The sequence below is a fragment of the Heteronotia binoei genome, chromosome 6 (assembly GCF_032191835.1).
Source record: "Heteronotia binoei isolate CCM8104 ecotype False Entrance Well chromosome 6, APGP_CSIRO_Hbin_v1, whole genome shotgun sequence".
Taxonomy (NCBI): Eukaryota; Metazoa; Chordata; class Lepidosauria; order Squamata; family Gekkonidae; genus Heteronotia; species Heteronotia binoei.
This window is the reverse complement of record NC_083228.1, coordinates 22,971,439-22,985,842: the sequence shown is the minus strand read 5'-3', so window position 1 is coordinate 22,985,842 and position 14,404 is coordinate 22,971,439. Positions and strand designations below refer to the sequence as shown.

At 48.0% G+C, this 14,404-nt stretch overlaps 1 protein-coding gene across 1 annotated transcript; it reads left to right on the top strand.

The window, feature by feature from the left end:
- The first annotated feature begins 11,224 nt into the window (after window positions 1–11,224).
- EGR2 (early growth response 2) lies at window positions 11,225–13,688 on the top strand. Its single transcript, XM_060240800.1, is given in 3 exon segments — window positions 11,225–11,271; window positions 11,273–11,415; window positions 12,415–13,688. Coding segments are annotated over 3 exon segments (1,449 nt in total). The 5' UTR covers window positions 11,225–11,239.
- The last annotated feature ends 716 nt before the right edge of the window (window positions 13,689–14,404 follow it).

Below are 14,404 nucleotides of genomic sequence, written 5' to 3'. Positions count from 1 at the left end.
GAATTCCATGTTATTACAAATTTGTCAGTGGCCTATATCCTACCACTCTGTTCAGCAAAAGAAAGAAGCTTTCCTTCAGCCTGAAGAGCTTTCTACAACTTCAGTGGTTCTTCTGCCGGAAGGAAAACCAGTTAAGTTGGAAGAAGGCTTCAGATTTTGCTGAACAGAGTAGAAAGATATAGGACAATATTATAAGTTCACAAACAATATTTAGATACTATAGTTGGGAAAAGCATATTCTGTTAATCAAAATGTTTAACAGTGAAGAAAAACATACATTTCTTAAAATACAAAGGAAAAATTAGCCAGATTTTGTGCTCAGACATGTTTATTTAGACAGAAGCATATAACCCAGTCTTAATATTTTAACACAGTATTGCATTTTATATTTAGTGTAGCTAGTGTACTTAAGATATGGAACCAATGTAAATGTTTGCTGATTACTTTGATTCAGAAGTATGATCTTGGATCATAATAAACTTGACAAAGGAAAAATCAGAACAAAAGACTCTCTGAAGAGCAGACTCATTTCTAAAAACCCTGCAGTTGGGTTCATGCCTCAGTTGTGCAAATAAGCCATCAAAGGGAAGGGCCAACTATATGCCTCAACATTTTGTATGGAGGATCTAATGATAGTAATTAGTAATTAGAGTTTGTTAACTAATATGTATGATGTAATTTTGTGAGCCAGACACCATACTTAGTGTGAAAACTGGTGATTCTATGGACCAGTTTACACCTACCTTAAGCAGGGTTTCCAGGCTATGCAAGGCTATCTTATTTCATCAATCCTTCTGGTGGATTTTTCTGAGTCTCTGGTCTTTGTTAATTGATATGTTACAAGCAGTGACAGGTTTTTTTTTATTTGAGGACTGAATGTGTGTATTATATGTATTATAATTCAACAATAGACTTTGGTATTTAGTTGCAGTTGTTTGAGGGGTTATTGCATTTTGATATTTTAAAGATGTCTTCTGTTGTAAGCTGCCCAGAGCAGAGATTATATATATATATATATATATATATATATATATGAAAATAATGGAAATTAAGCACATTTTACATCTTGAAAATCAATGTGTTGCGACAGAGGATATGATTTTGGGATGTTGAACTGCCCTTCCGAGTCTCTCAGCAAGTGAGGTTTCATGCTGTTCATTATGTCCTGAAGTTTTGTCCAAGAAATACCTTGAACTAAGGCTGAGTTTTTTCATACCATGGAATGAGGTGGTAGAATTCTTGAGATGTTTCAATGGACTGTGCCACTGAAGACTACAGCTGGGTGGAGTCACATTCTTAATATTCCGCCATGTGAAAACTTCCCGCAAATTTTTTTTAAAAAAGCATTTAAGGGGAAAAATGTCTACTTACAAGGAATCATTGGTTTAGGGAATTATTGAAAATTGCAATCCTAATTTTCTGCTGGCAGCCTGGAGTAATGCAGTCCATTCTGTGCAGAAAAAGTTTATGGAAATCTGAGGTGGTAGAACAGGCATAGTGTGTCATGGGGAAATATTTCCAAGACCATTCCAGCCATGAAGGTCTACCAAATATGCCTGTTCCTTTTAGTTCTACTGGGTTACATGAAACACTGCTGGTGTGTATGGCTTATGATAAGAGGGTTATATTTAATGTAGATGAATTATTAAGGTCAATAGCCACCTTCTTGGAATTTTCTCCAGTCCATTAATTGATGAGTCAGTTCCCACAACTGGATCACTCGCCAGCCCAAGATGTTGCCCAGTAGCAGCAGCATCAACATTTTCTTTTGAGTAGATCTTTTAATGAAGGGGGGCAAAGGCTGGAAGAGAAAAGGAGGAAGGAAGAGAGGAGAAAGGTGGCAATTTATAGTAAACTATTACCAAATCCTGTACTGCACATTGGAGTTAAAAGTATATTCTGGATCTGAAACAATTAAAGGGTACTGCTCTAATATTCGGGAGGGGGGAGCCAAATCAAATTATCACAATATCTTGTTTTGCACTCTGCATCCCAGTACTATGTTTTGCACTCTGCATCCCAGTACTATGATCATATGTGTTGCTCAGTCTAGCAGACAACAAATTGCACTTAGCCTCCCCACCTTTCTCCTTTGCAACACCCTTGTCAGGATAGGATCAAGCCCCCCATTTGTGAGTACATGTGTATGTGTTCAAAGGAATCAGTTGTCATGGGCTGTTAAACTCAGACCTTACGTGAATATTCCCATCTGGTATTACAGGCAAACACTCTCCTCCGCAGTGCATATTGGCTGGCGAAACACAGTGGGAGTACAACTGTTCTTGCAGTGTTGTCAAAGAAAGGAACAGCTTGTTCCAATACTATTGAAAATACATAATTAGATAGAAGAAGAAAAAACATTAATGAGGAGGAAGCAGTCAAAAGGACATAAAATAAACCCTACCAAGATAGGAGGGTGTTGAAGTGAACCATAAAGCAGTGCAGTGTTATTGAACCTGAAGGGAAAATTGACATATTTTGGGAGCCTCTTTTAGGAAGCCTCATCAGGAACAGTTGTGCTTTGAAATCTTGGAAAGCAAAACTTGCATTGTGATTTCTGTGCCAGTGGGTCAAGAATCAACTGTAGGAAGGAGGAATGACTGTGACTAACCTTTTCAATCCAGACTTCGTCCTGTCTGCTCAGACCAAACTGACAGCTGTATTTTGTTGTGAGCCTATGTCCTTTGTGAGGAAGGAATCCTTTCAGTGCTGTCGCAAATGTGTGTCTGCATAGTAAATAAACAGTTCTGGATATTTTGGTCTGCTATCTGTAGGGCTAAGACAAAGGGCTTTTAAAATAAAAGTTGTGTAGGTCTCTAGCCAGTGAGTCAGAACCCTGATCTAAAGGTGGGTTGCAGTGTGATACATCACGATTTTTTCCTCTGCTGTTTGTTTACAGTTTATAAGAGGAAAAAGATGGGAGGGGAGAAAGAATAGCAGCAAGATTTAGATGTACAATAAAGATTTTAAAGTGGGGACAAGGGGGCTGAAGCTTAGGGATAGAGCATGTGGTTTGCATGCAGAAGGTCCTTGGCTCCTCTGCTAGAAAGATCCCAGGTAGAAGATGTCAATGACTCTTCTCTGCCTGAGACCCTGGATAGTGGCTGCCGAAGTAGCTGACACTTAGCTAGGTGGAAGAAGGGTCTGGCTCACAATAAGGCAACTTCAGACATACATATACATTCATCAGTTTCAAGCTGATGGGGGTGAGTCTGAAAGTGTTGAAGACAATTGGGGGACACTACACAATTTAACAATTCTGGCTTCATTTAATGCAGAATAGCGAGCTGAGAAGAATTTGTTATTTTCCCAAAACTGTTCACCTGCTCTGCTGAAAGGGGCAGTGGATGTTACAGTGGAGGGAATGAGCAATACAAAACTTGCACAGGAGTAAAATCCATGGGAAATTGTCAGGCATAAGAGAAGCCATGTTGGATCAGGCCAATGGCCCATCCAGTCCAACACTCTGTGTCACACAAAAAAACCCAGGTGCCATCAGGAGGTCCATCAGTGGGGCCAGGAGCCCTCCCTTGAAATGGCATAGGATTTGTATGGGAGTTTCAGTACAAAGGAGGCTTACCCAAGAAAGTTTGTTCCACCTGCCAAATGATTACAGAGGCTTGTAAAAGTTTTGCCAAGAATAACAGTTTCTATTTGAGGATTAATAAATTTGATAAAATGCCCAAATTAGAACAATGTGTCCTAAATTAAACAGGGTTGGGTTTTTTGGGGGAGGAGTTTACCATCAAGTCACAGCTGACTTATGGTGAGCATGTAGGGTTTTCGAGACACATTCATGCTAGTCTCCCATCCAAATACTAACCAGGGTCAATCCTGTTTAAGGTAACTAAAACCATACTATGTATTATATTACCTGAATGCCCCAGGCTACCTTGATTCTTTCTCATCAGATATCAGAAGCTAAGCAGGGTCAGCTCTTGTTAGTACTTGGATGTAAGACAACCAAGGAAGTTCAAGATTGTTACACAGAAGCAGGCAATGACAAGCCACTTCTGTTCATCTCTTGCCTTGAAAACCCTATGGGATCACCATAAGTCAGCCACTTGACAACACTTTCCACCACCACCAGCATAGATGATATTAAGTGCTGTTTTATGAACTAGTCCCTGAGGTGATAAACCTCTGCCTGAGCCCCTTAGACTGTAGGTGGGGGAAGGTCCCACCCCCCAAAAATAATCACCTAAAATCTACACGGCAGGGAGGAGATTAGACTAGACATCTAATTTTCTATGCAAAATAATGTTTTTGTTTCAGGAGTATTCCATCACGTGGCCCTCATCTGTCCTCTGAAGTGGTACAGACCAGAAAGAGGTTTATCACCTGAGTAAGAATTAGGCCTTTGTTGCGTGAACGGTTGCTTTTAACTACCTTATTTCCTTCACTGAATTCAGAGATTTTCCTCATCATGCCTATTTGTGGTATGCAATCAACTTTAAGACAGAAACTTTTGTTTTCTTGATTACATAAGAGGTTATTTGATTTCAGTGGTCTACAAAAAATTGAAATTTAGATACCTCTGCAGGATGCCACTAAGATGTTCATGAGGCAAGCAGCTCAAATAAAAGGCATGTGTTTATTTCAAATTTAAAAGTATTCATGCCAAAACAATGAGGCCGAAGCTGGAAGTGATGAAAAACAGAAAAATAATCTCTTCATTGGTTGTAGGTTCTCTTGCTTCAGAATAAAGAACAGTATTATTTAGATGTCTGTCTAAATAGGCCCAAGCCCATCATGACAATTGTTTTATTTATGCCCATGAATTTTATTCCTGAGGAAATATTTCACCCTCCTTCCTTTGTCTCCCTGCATCAATACAGTTTTTCAGTGCATGTGTAAGGCCATTAATGAGGAAATGAGTTTCTCAATTAAGTTTGTTTTTGTTTTATCATGCCCCCAAACTCCAAAAAAGTAATGAGCGAATAAAACACATTTGTGTGATGTTCAGAATGTGCCTCACAGGGGCAGTATCACAACAACACATTAACAGGTGAAACGGATGTGTAGCCTAGGTTGCTCCCACACAGAGGTTTTTCTCCACTTTCCAAGTAGGGTTGCCAACTACTGCTTGGGAAATACCTGGATATTTGGGAGGTGAAGTCTGGGGAGGGCAGGGTTGCGGGGGGATGGGAAGGACCTCAGCCATAGTCACCCTCCAAAGCAGCCATTATCTCCAGGGGAACTGATCTCTGTTGTCTGTAGATAGGTTGTAATTCCAGGAGATAGCCAGCCTCCCTGTGGAAGCTGATAACCCTGCTTCCAAGCTGGGGGTTTTTTGTTTTGTTGTGTGCTTCTACACAATTTTGTGCTGCAATTGTCCTTTTCCCAGTTTTTTCCCCTATCCTCAGTAAGCTTTCATTCAAACCTGATTGACTCTGATCTCTTTGGAAAGAGTGCAATCCAAGTACATTAGCATGCTGTCTGGAAGGAATGGTGCACATTTCCCTTCCCTGCAAAGGTCCTGCCTACATTGGGCACCTTTCCTCCAGTGACCTTTGAGGATGCCATTTTCCATGCATTTCTCATCTTCACACCAGAGGGCTTCTTGAAGCCTTAAAACAAAAAAGTCAATAATTGCTATAGTGCTATAACTATCTACTGCCACCTGCCTGTTTCCATTTAATAGAGCAATTATAGTCCTATAGTGCATATGCACAATTAAGCAAAAAAAAAAGGGAGGGGTTACTGTGCAACCTGTCCTTTCAGCCTCCATTATGCAGTGCTTTCTCTGAATGCCAAAGACAAGAAACAAAAGAGGTGACACTTTAGAGAGAGATGCTGTTTGTAGAGTGTTATAGTGCTTGCTTGAACAAAAAAGGGGGGTAGCAAGTCATCATGACAGCTGTGATGACCATACTCTCAACAGCAATGCACAGTCGCTACAGAACATGAGAAAAGTTGGAAAAGAAGATGGAGAACTATTCAGGAATCTCCCACAGGTGAAAGCTCCAATGCCAACATGCAGCAACTAAGAGAATCCTTACCTTATGGGCATAGTCTAATTACAGTATGATGCTGGCAGGATGAAAGAACACATCTGCACAACTTTTCTGTGCCACTGTGCATGAAATCCTGGGATGTAGGCAACGTTAGTGTGCCAGGGCAATGCCTACCTTGGCTACTTATCTCTGGTGGACTAATGTTGCACAGGTAATGGCTAAGGGCCTGGTTTAAGATGTTCAGCATATTTAGAGACTTGCGGGTAAATTCTTCTGTCCTGCCAACATCACATATAAAACAGGCAGAGCATTCTGTAATATCAAAAATGTTAGCTGTAAGAATTTGGCCTCCCAAATGGCAAAAAGTGAGGGGAAGGATTCCCAAAATCTGGTAAACCTTGTCCAATCACATTGCTTATTATTTAGGACCAGGACTCTTTTTGTAGCAGTAACTCCTTTGCATATTAGGCCACACACCCCTGATGTAGCCAATCCTCCAAGAGCTTATAGTAGGCCTTGTGATAAGAGCCCTGGAAGCTCTTGGAGGGTTGGCTACATAATATGCAAAGGAGTTGCTGCTACAAAAAAAAAAGCCCTTTTTTAGGACATTTTTATCCTGCCTTTCCTTCAAAGAGTCTCAGGGTGGTATATACTGTTTCCTCTCTCTGTGTTTTATCCTCATGAAAAGCACATAATCAGGTAGAATAGACTAAAAGAGTAAGAGACTGACCCCAGATCACATAGCAAGCTTCTGTGGCAGCGTGGGGGTCTCCCAGATCCTATTCGGACACTCAGATTGTTACATCATGCTAGGTCTAAAGCCTTCCACATGGAGCAGACTCATGGATGAAGCCATATGGAGGAAGTAGTGAAAGACTGTTCTGGTGGGTACTGCTTCCTGGGGCCAATTTGTGGACTTTGGAGCTGCACTGCTCATGTGAGCCCCTGACCTACAGTGGTGCCTTCCAGAAGGACTGGGCTGGCTTATGCCATTTCCTCTGGTAGCAGTGTCTATGGGGCCGGTGCCTGTAGAAGATTTAGATGAGTATGTGCAGTGGCCCACAGGCCTACTTTGGTCCTTTTTCTTTCACCAGTACCAAGCTCTAGCTGACAGGAAGTAGTAAGGGATGGGGGAATTGGAAAACAAAGTAAAAAGAAGGGAGCTCTCAGGAAGGAGGGGATGAGGAACCTCCAATGTAGTTCTGATCAGAGCATCTAACATACAAATAAATAACAAGTGAGAATGTATTGTGTACACTCAATATATATCTGTGGGCAAGTAGCTGTTGCAGCAAAAACAGGAACCTCATGGCATGGTAAAAACTAACAATATTTTATTACAGTATATACTAAATTGTTTGGAAAGGTCCTAAGGAGAGGGAAAGAGGCCTGTTTTGTTTAGTCCTTCCTGGTCTTCCTTTTTATGCCAACTGCAGGTTGGTCATCAGCCTTGTGCAACGGCTCTGAAAATCCAGGTACTTCATACTTTTAAAAAATCAAGAGGGGAGGGGCCTGGGTCCACCAACCAGTAGCATTACTTTGGAAAGCACGCAGGTTCCACGAGGATCAGAGCAGAACCAGCAAACACTTTCCTTGCGCTGAAGTACTGGATGAGCATTTATACCATAAAAATACAAACTTAACTTACTGTTCAAGTATCTTTTTAAATTATCTTTTTTGAAACACATGAGGGTTGTAATCTACCTGAAGACAGGCTGTTTCAAATTTGGATGAGGTTTGTTGTTGTTGTTTATCAGGCAAGCCTGGGACAAGTGAGCTTTTGTACAGCTGGTGTTTTTCACTTGGTTTCATATGGCTTTGAAGCCTAAGCCTTGTTTTGTGCTGGATGTTTTTGCCTGGCTGGTTTCTACCTCTAGTGTTCAGATGGAATTTTAAAATTTTGGACTGTAGGAGTGTCTTTTAGAGAGAGGTAGTTTCACAAGCCCCACTGTTTTGTGTTCATTTTCCTGTTTTTAATTCCCATTGTGGATGTTTACTTGCACCAAAAACTTGCCCGATTTGGGTTTCAAAGCCATAAGGCTGGGATTTCCTTTGTCCTTCCATCCTGTTACAAGTGACCCACAGAAAAGCAAAAACAAAACCCAGAGCCATGGCAAAAGAAAGCCCAGGGCGTGAGTGGGCAAGTATAAATGTGACTGCATAGAATTTGGGGGAAGAAACAGGGCGTGAATGTCCCATGTCCCTGCTGTAAGAGGAGTCCAACGTTGTCAGAGGGCAGTTGCATTGCTGCAGCTTTCCCAACAGGAATATGGCTGGGAGCAGGCCTCCATTCCCCATCCAGAGTTTGTGGTGTCTATTGGGTGTCCATCAGAAAGGAGAACAACTTATCTGATGCAGTATCCCGGCCATTTGAAGCGGACTGTGCTTGGTAAGCGATTGCCTCTTTAGAGAACTGTTTTAGAATGGAATGGGACTACTAGATATGTATTCCTAAACCCATATTCACAAAATATTGTTTACAGAGAAAATTAAGTCATAGCAGGCTGGATAATATATTCCCCTTTTAATGCATCTTGCTTTCAGTCACTTTTTAAAAACTGTTCCAGATGGGCAGCCGTCTTGGTCTGAAGCAGTAGAACAAAGTTGGAGTCATTTATTCATTCATTTTTAAAATACATAAATATATGGGCAAAACCAATTTGCAGTTATTGGGGCACAGGGAATTTGGAGCAGTTAGAGAAAATGCTGTACAAATATTGAACATTTCTTTAATGATCAACTCACCCTTTAAGAATAAAAACCTTAATGCCTAACCCTTTGTCCTGCTTGAAAAAATATAATGCCACTTCCCTTTAAATGTATCACACATGGGAAAATGACCTCAAAAAAGAAGAGCTGATAGGAAGTATTGTGGTTATTTCATTACTGTGGCTGGAATGGTGTGTAGCCGCCTCTTTGAATGAAACTGAAATTGATTTTAAGCTTGCAATTAACGTGTTTAACCACAAGGTGGCGCATGATTAACTCTCGGGGGGAATTTTAACTGGAAACGGAATAGTTGGTGAGAGTTGTAGAACTGGCTTCCCCTTGTCAAAGCCTATTTGTCTTGTAACCCTCCCCCCCCCACACACACACACAATGTATTGGCTAATTTTAAAAAACACGAGCGCAATTTTTTTGCCAGGTCAGAATTGTTTGGGATTTTTATTATTTTATTAAAGTGGTCATTCAAAAGATTTTTTTTTAAGTCCATAGAGAATGGAATAAAGAAAATGTAAGCCAGGCTGTGTCCACCTTGTGTGCTTCTTCTGAATTTAAATGGGCTGTTCTGATTTCAAGGCTGGCATATGCTTGTCCAAAGGCGATACTTTTTGCAGGAAGCGGCTGTTAACTTGCCTCGTTAATCGAATGTCAGGGCATTCGATTCGATTAACGAACCACCAGCATCACTCAAAGAAAAACAACTTGGACGCTGCATGTCCATCGGGTTGGTTCCCAGACTGTGGGAGCGGGGTTTTTTGTGTGTTTTTTTTAATTAAAACGCTTCTCTTCATCTGACATTGACTGTGGCGATCTTCGCTCCTGCGGGGGAGTCTTTCCACCGGTTAGAGGAGCTTTTTAGGGTTCGGGGGGTACCTGTGCTCTGGTAAGAGTAAAACCCTGCAGATCTGGGCGGAACCGACTGGACCCGCGAAACTGGAACAATTACGTGTAAAGACAAAAAAGCTTTCCTGGGTGCGATCGTCAAAACCAAAACCCCTCGATTAGGACAGAGCAGCCCCACTACTGAAACCGCAGGAACTCGATTCCAGAGCTTGGAGACTCGCATGTTTCGGGCGCACCCTCAAAACTCTGGTGTAAGGCGATGAGGTCGTCAGGAGGGCTCAGCCTGGCTGATTTTTTTTTTTTTTTAAAGACCGTGCCTCTGATCCGACCACCCCTCAAAAGGACAAGAAAAAGACCTTGCAGAACCGAGACAGGAGCCCTGGCATTTCTCGTCTTAGAAGTGACTCCCTGCACCTGAGAAACGGAACCAGAAGAAGAGTTTCTTCGGATTCCATCTGGCGAGGGACCTGACTGGGATCTTGTACGAAGCTAAAGAGGAGGCGATCTACCGTTGCCCTTCTGCAGAAATCGACGCGGTTTCGCCTTTGCTTCCCTTGTGGGGTCGACTGCGCTGACTGTAGACACGGGATCTAAAACCCCGCGCGCCCCTGAGATGAACACGGTGGACCGGGACTGCCCCTTAAGGAAGACTGGATCGCCCACGTCCAGTTCTTCAGTAGGCAGCTCCGGGGGCTGTAAACAGCGCAGGAAGAGGGGACCGGGGTGGGGGGCGCTTCTTTCCCAGGTCTCTTCTTCCATCATTGAAATAACGTTCAATCTCCGTCCGAGCAGCAGGCACCTAACCCTCTTCGCTCTGATCGGCGCATCTTTCCACCGCTGATTCAGAAAAGGGAGGAGGGGGGGGAATCAGATTTCCTGAATGTAGCTATTTTCTGATTCGCCCCTCCTCCCTTGCGGTTACGAGCGGCCAAGAAAAGCGAGCGGGGAGGTTGACGGCGCGTCCGTCTCCGATCCGGTCAGTTTTCTTTCCGAAGCTAAAGTTTCCGGAAGGACTCCCAAATAGGCAAGCGGGGAGGAGGAGCCCGGAGACTACCGGATACTCTCCTTTTTAGGACTGGCGCTCGGCGACCGGAACATCTCTCTTCCCAAGGGGCTCTTAGAAGCGTCCCCTGAGGATCCTAATTAATAGGGGGGGGGGAGTCCCTTCCGGATTTCTTTGCGCGCTGAGCCCCGGGGCGGGGGCGGGGGGCATCGGTCTTAAACCTTCGCCCCGCGTTCGCTTCCCCACAACCCAGATTCCCCGCCGCTTCAGCCATGCCCAAGTCGCTGCTCCTGCCGAGGCGGGGATCCAGCCACTCAGGACGCGCCATGCTAATTGCCCACGTGACGAGCCTCCCCGAGCGCCCTGCCCTGTTCCTCAGTCCTTATATGGGCAGTGACGTAGCGGGCATTCACGGCCTCCCAATAAATACTTAGAGCAAGACTTTTCCATCTACTGAGAGCTGCAATTGATTAAAAACGGCTCGAGAAGGGACACCGACTGTTACAACAACATTAACAGCAACTCCCGGGCCTCTGATACAGAACCATAGCATAGGGAGAGCCAGCAGGAGCCTGGCTTCCCCCCCCTCCCATACGCCTATAAAAGTTTTCCCCCCATTCTGGAGGAGGAACACCCCCTTTCCACTTCCCTGCATAATAACTACAGGACAGGGAAGGCAAGGCTGTTGTTTCCAGGCTTGTCCGCGGAGCAAATGATGACCGCCAAGATCGTAGACAAAATCCCGGAGTCTCGGCGGGTTCGTGCACCAGCTCCCCGAAAGCATTTACCCCGTGGATGACATCGCTACCTCACTGCCAACTTCCGTGACCATCTTTCCCAATGGGGATTTGGGAGGACCGTTTGACCAGCTGAGCAGTGCCACAGGAGGTAAGTCAGCCCCCCCCCTCTTTTGATTTGCGCTTTGGGGGTGGGTTGGTGAGCTAGATGATGGGGGAAGCCTTTAGAGATGGTGCTGAAAGCGGAGCCGGCTTGAAGTGCGGTGCCGCCACGCCAGCCAGGCTGGATCTTGCGGCGACCTGTTAGACGCGCGCAGCCGATGCTGAAGAGGCAGATGAAACAGCTGCAAACCTCTGGCCGCGAGAGAGCCGTCCCTTTCGCCTAGGCTGGGTGCCCTTCATGGTCACACAGAAGGAGTGAAGCTTGTGTTTCGAAGCCACTCTTCCCAACCGTTTCGAGAATTGTCCTCTGCGCTCTTGGAATTGGCCACTATACCTTGCAGTGAGCCAAGGCCAATGGCTCTTTGGCGGAAAGCGCTGTCAAGTCGCAGCAAACTTATGGCGTCCCCAAAAGGGTTGCTAAACGAGAGACGTTCAGAGGTAGTTTGCCGTTGCCTGCCCCCCATCACAGCCCTGGTATTCCTTGGAGGTCTTGCATTCGAAATCGCGCTGTCCTAGGCTATCCAGTTCAGGCTCCTTCAGAACTCCAACCCGCGTCTTTGGAGCTCACCCCTCCCCACCCCGCTTCTCAGGCCAGCGGCTTTATGGGGTTTGTGGGTTATAGAAAGTGTACTCAACGGTGACTGACGATTGGATCTGTGGCGTGGGGGAGCTCGGTTTCTCTTCCACCGCTCCCCCCCCCCCCGCCCAACTTCGCCACTTCTGTCGGGCTTGTAGATGCAGCCCAAAGTTGGGGCTGGAGACCTCTGCAGCCCTTGGGCCGTGCGGGAGGGGGGGCTCCGTCTCCCCCGCTGGCCCCCAGAGGGCAAGAGAGCGGTGGTGCGGGGAGGGGAAGCGCGCGTTCTGGCCATGGAGCGAAAACTGACGCTGAGTTGCCCCGGCAGGGAGAAGACGCTGCCCGGGGGCTGCCCTGGAGGAGAACTCCGGGCCCTCACTGACGACCCGCCTTTCTCTCCCCTCCACCTTCCAGATGGCCTGATCGGCGTGGACATGAGTGATAAGCGGCCCCTGGAGCTGCCCTACGCCTGCAGCGGCTTCGTCCCCCCGCCGGCGCGCGGCCAGCCCTTCACCTACATGGGCAAGTTCTCCATCGACCCGCAGTACCCCCCCGGCGCCGGCTGCTACCCGCCCGACGGCATCCTCAACCTGGTCAGCGCCAGCATCCTGCAGGGGGTGGCCCCCTCCTCCTCCGCGGCCGCCCCCTCGGCCTCTTCGGCCCCCTCGGCCTCGGCCGCCTCCTCGGGCTCTCCCAACCCGCTGGGCTGCGCCATGGCGCCCTCCACCAGCGAGATGGAGCACATGTACTCGCCGCCGCCGCCGCCCCCTTACTCGGCCTGCGGGGAGCTCTACCAGCCCGCGGCGCAGCAGCAGCAGCAGCAGCACCAGGCGCACGCAGAGGGCGCTTCGGCGTTCCTGGCCGCCTCGGCCGGGCCCTACCCTCCGCCCCCTTCCTACCACCCCTCCCCCAAGGCGGGGGCGCCCGGCGGCGGCGGCGGCGGGGCAGACAGCGGCCTCTTCTCCATGATCGCGGACTACCCGGGCTTCTTCCCGCCGCCGCCGCCGCCGCAGTGCAGCCAGCGCGAGCTCCAGCCCCACGGCGCCGCCGAGCGCAAGCCTTTCCCCTGCGCCCTGGACTCGGTGCGCGTCCCGCCTCCGCTCACGCCCCTCTCCACCATCCGCAACTTCACGCTCGGCGCGCCCCCTGCCGGCCTCGGCGACGGGCCCACCCCGTCCACGGCGGCCGCCCGGCTGGCCCCCGGCGCCTACGGCAGCCCGGCCCACCTGCCCCTGCGGCCCATCCTGCGGCCACGCAAATACCCCAACCGGCCCAGCAAGACCCCGGTGCACGAGCGGCCTTACCCGTGCCCTGCCGAGGGCTGCGACCGCCGCTTCTCGCGCTCCGACGAGCTGACGCGCCACATCCGCATCCACACGGGCCACAAGCCCTTCCAGTGCCGCATCTGCATGCGCAACTTCAGCCGCAGCGACCACCTCACCACCCACATCCGCACGCACACCGGCGAGAAGCCCTTCGCCTGCGACTTCTGCGGCAGGAAGTTCGCCCGCAGCGACGAGAGGAAGCGCCACACCAAGATCCACCTGCGCCAGAAGGAGCGCAAAGCCGCCGCCGCCGCCGGCCCGCCCGCCTCCGCCTCGGCCAGCGGCGCGCCCCCGCCCGGGCCCCTGTGCTCCGGCGGCGGAGCCGGCTTGGCCTCCTGCTCCTCCCGCACCCGGACGCCCTGACGCGCCTGGCGGCCACTGACTGACTAGCCTGCGCCATCGACCGAGGCCGCCGCCCGGGACGGCTGCTCAGCAGGTAATCGGGCGAGGAGGAGCCCTCTCCCCGCGCCTCGGGGCTTGCTGGGGCCGCCCGCTTCGCAAACTCTACAGGCGGCGCGACCCAGGCAAGCGGGACTTTGGAAAGCGCTCTGGCGCGCAGACACACCGCTCCGTTCCTTGCCGAAGAGAAGGGAAGCCGGCTCAGGGGAGGACTGTCTGTCTCTCGTGCACTTTAGAACTTCACTGCCTACCCTCCAGTGAAACCGGCAGTCGGAATCACTTGCTGTCGCTTGCCAAAGCCGTCCCCCTCCCCCCCCCCCCCAAAAGCGTTGGAAAAGTAAAAGACCGAATCCCTTATCATTTTTACCTTAGCAGTAGAAATGCATCTAATCAAGCAGAGGTCCAAAATGCATTTACTTGTGAGTTGCATGGCGGGAGGGGGGGGGGGAGAACAGTAATAAATGCGTTCAGGATCGGGATACTTTGTGAAAACAGAAGTGCAATGAGGATGCAGCCAGACGGGAGGCGTGGCGATATCTGGTCCTGTTTTCTTTCATTTTCTTCTTTCTTAAAAGGTACTTTCCAGCTTTTCAATTGGCTGTTCGCCGCCAATGTAGATTCCCCCCTTCCAGTATTTTGTGTGTATGTTCGTTTAAAAATTATCTGCACTGTTCTGACCC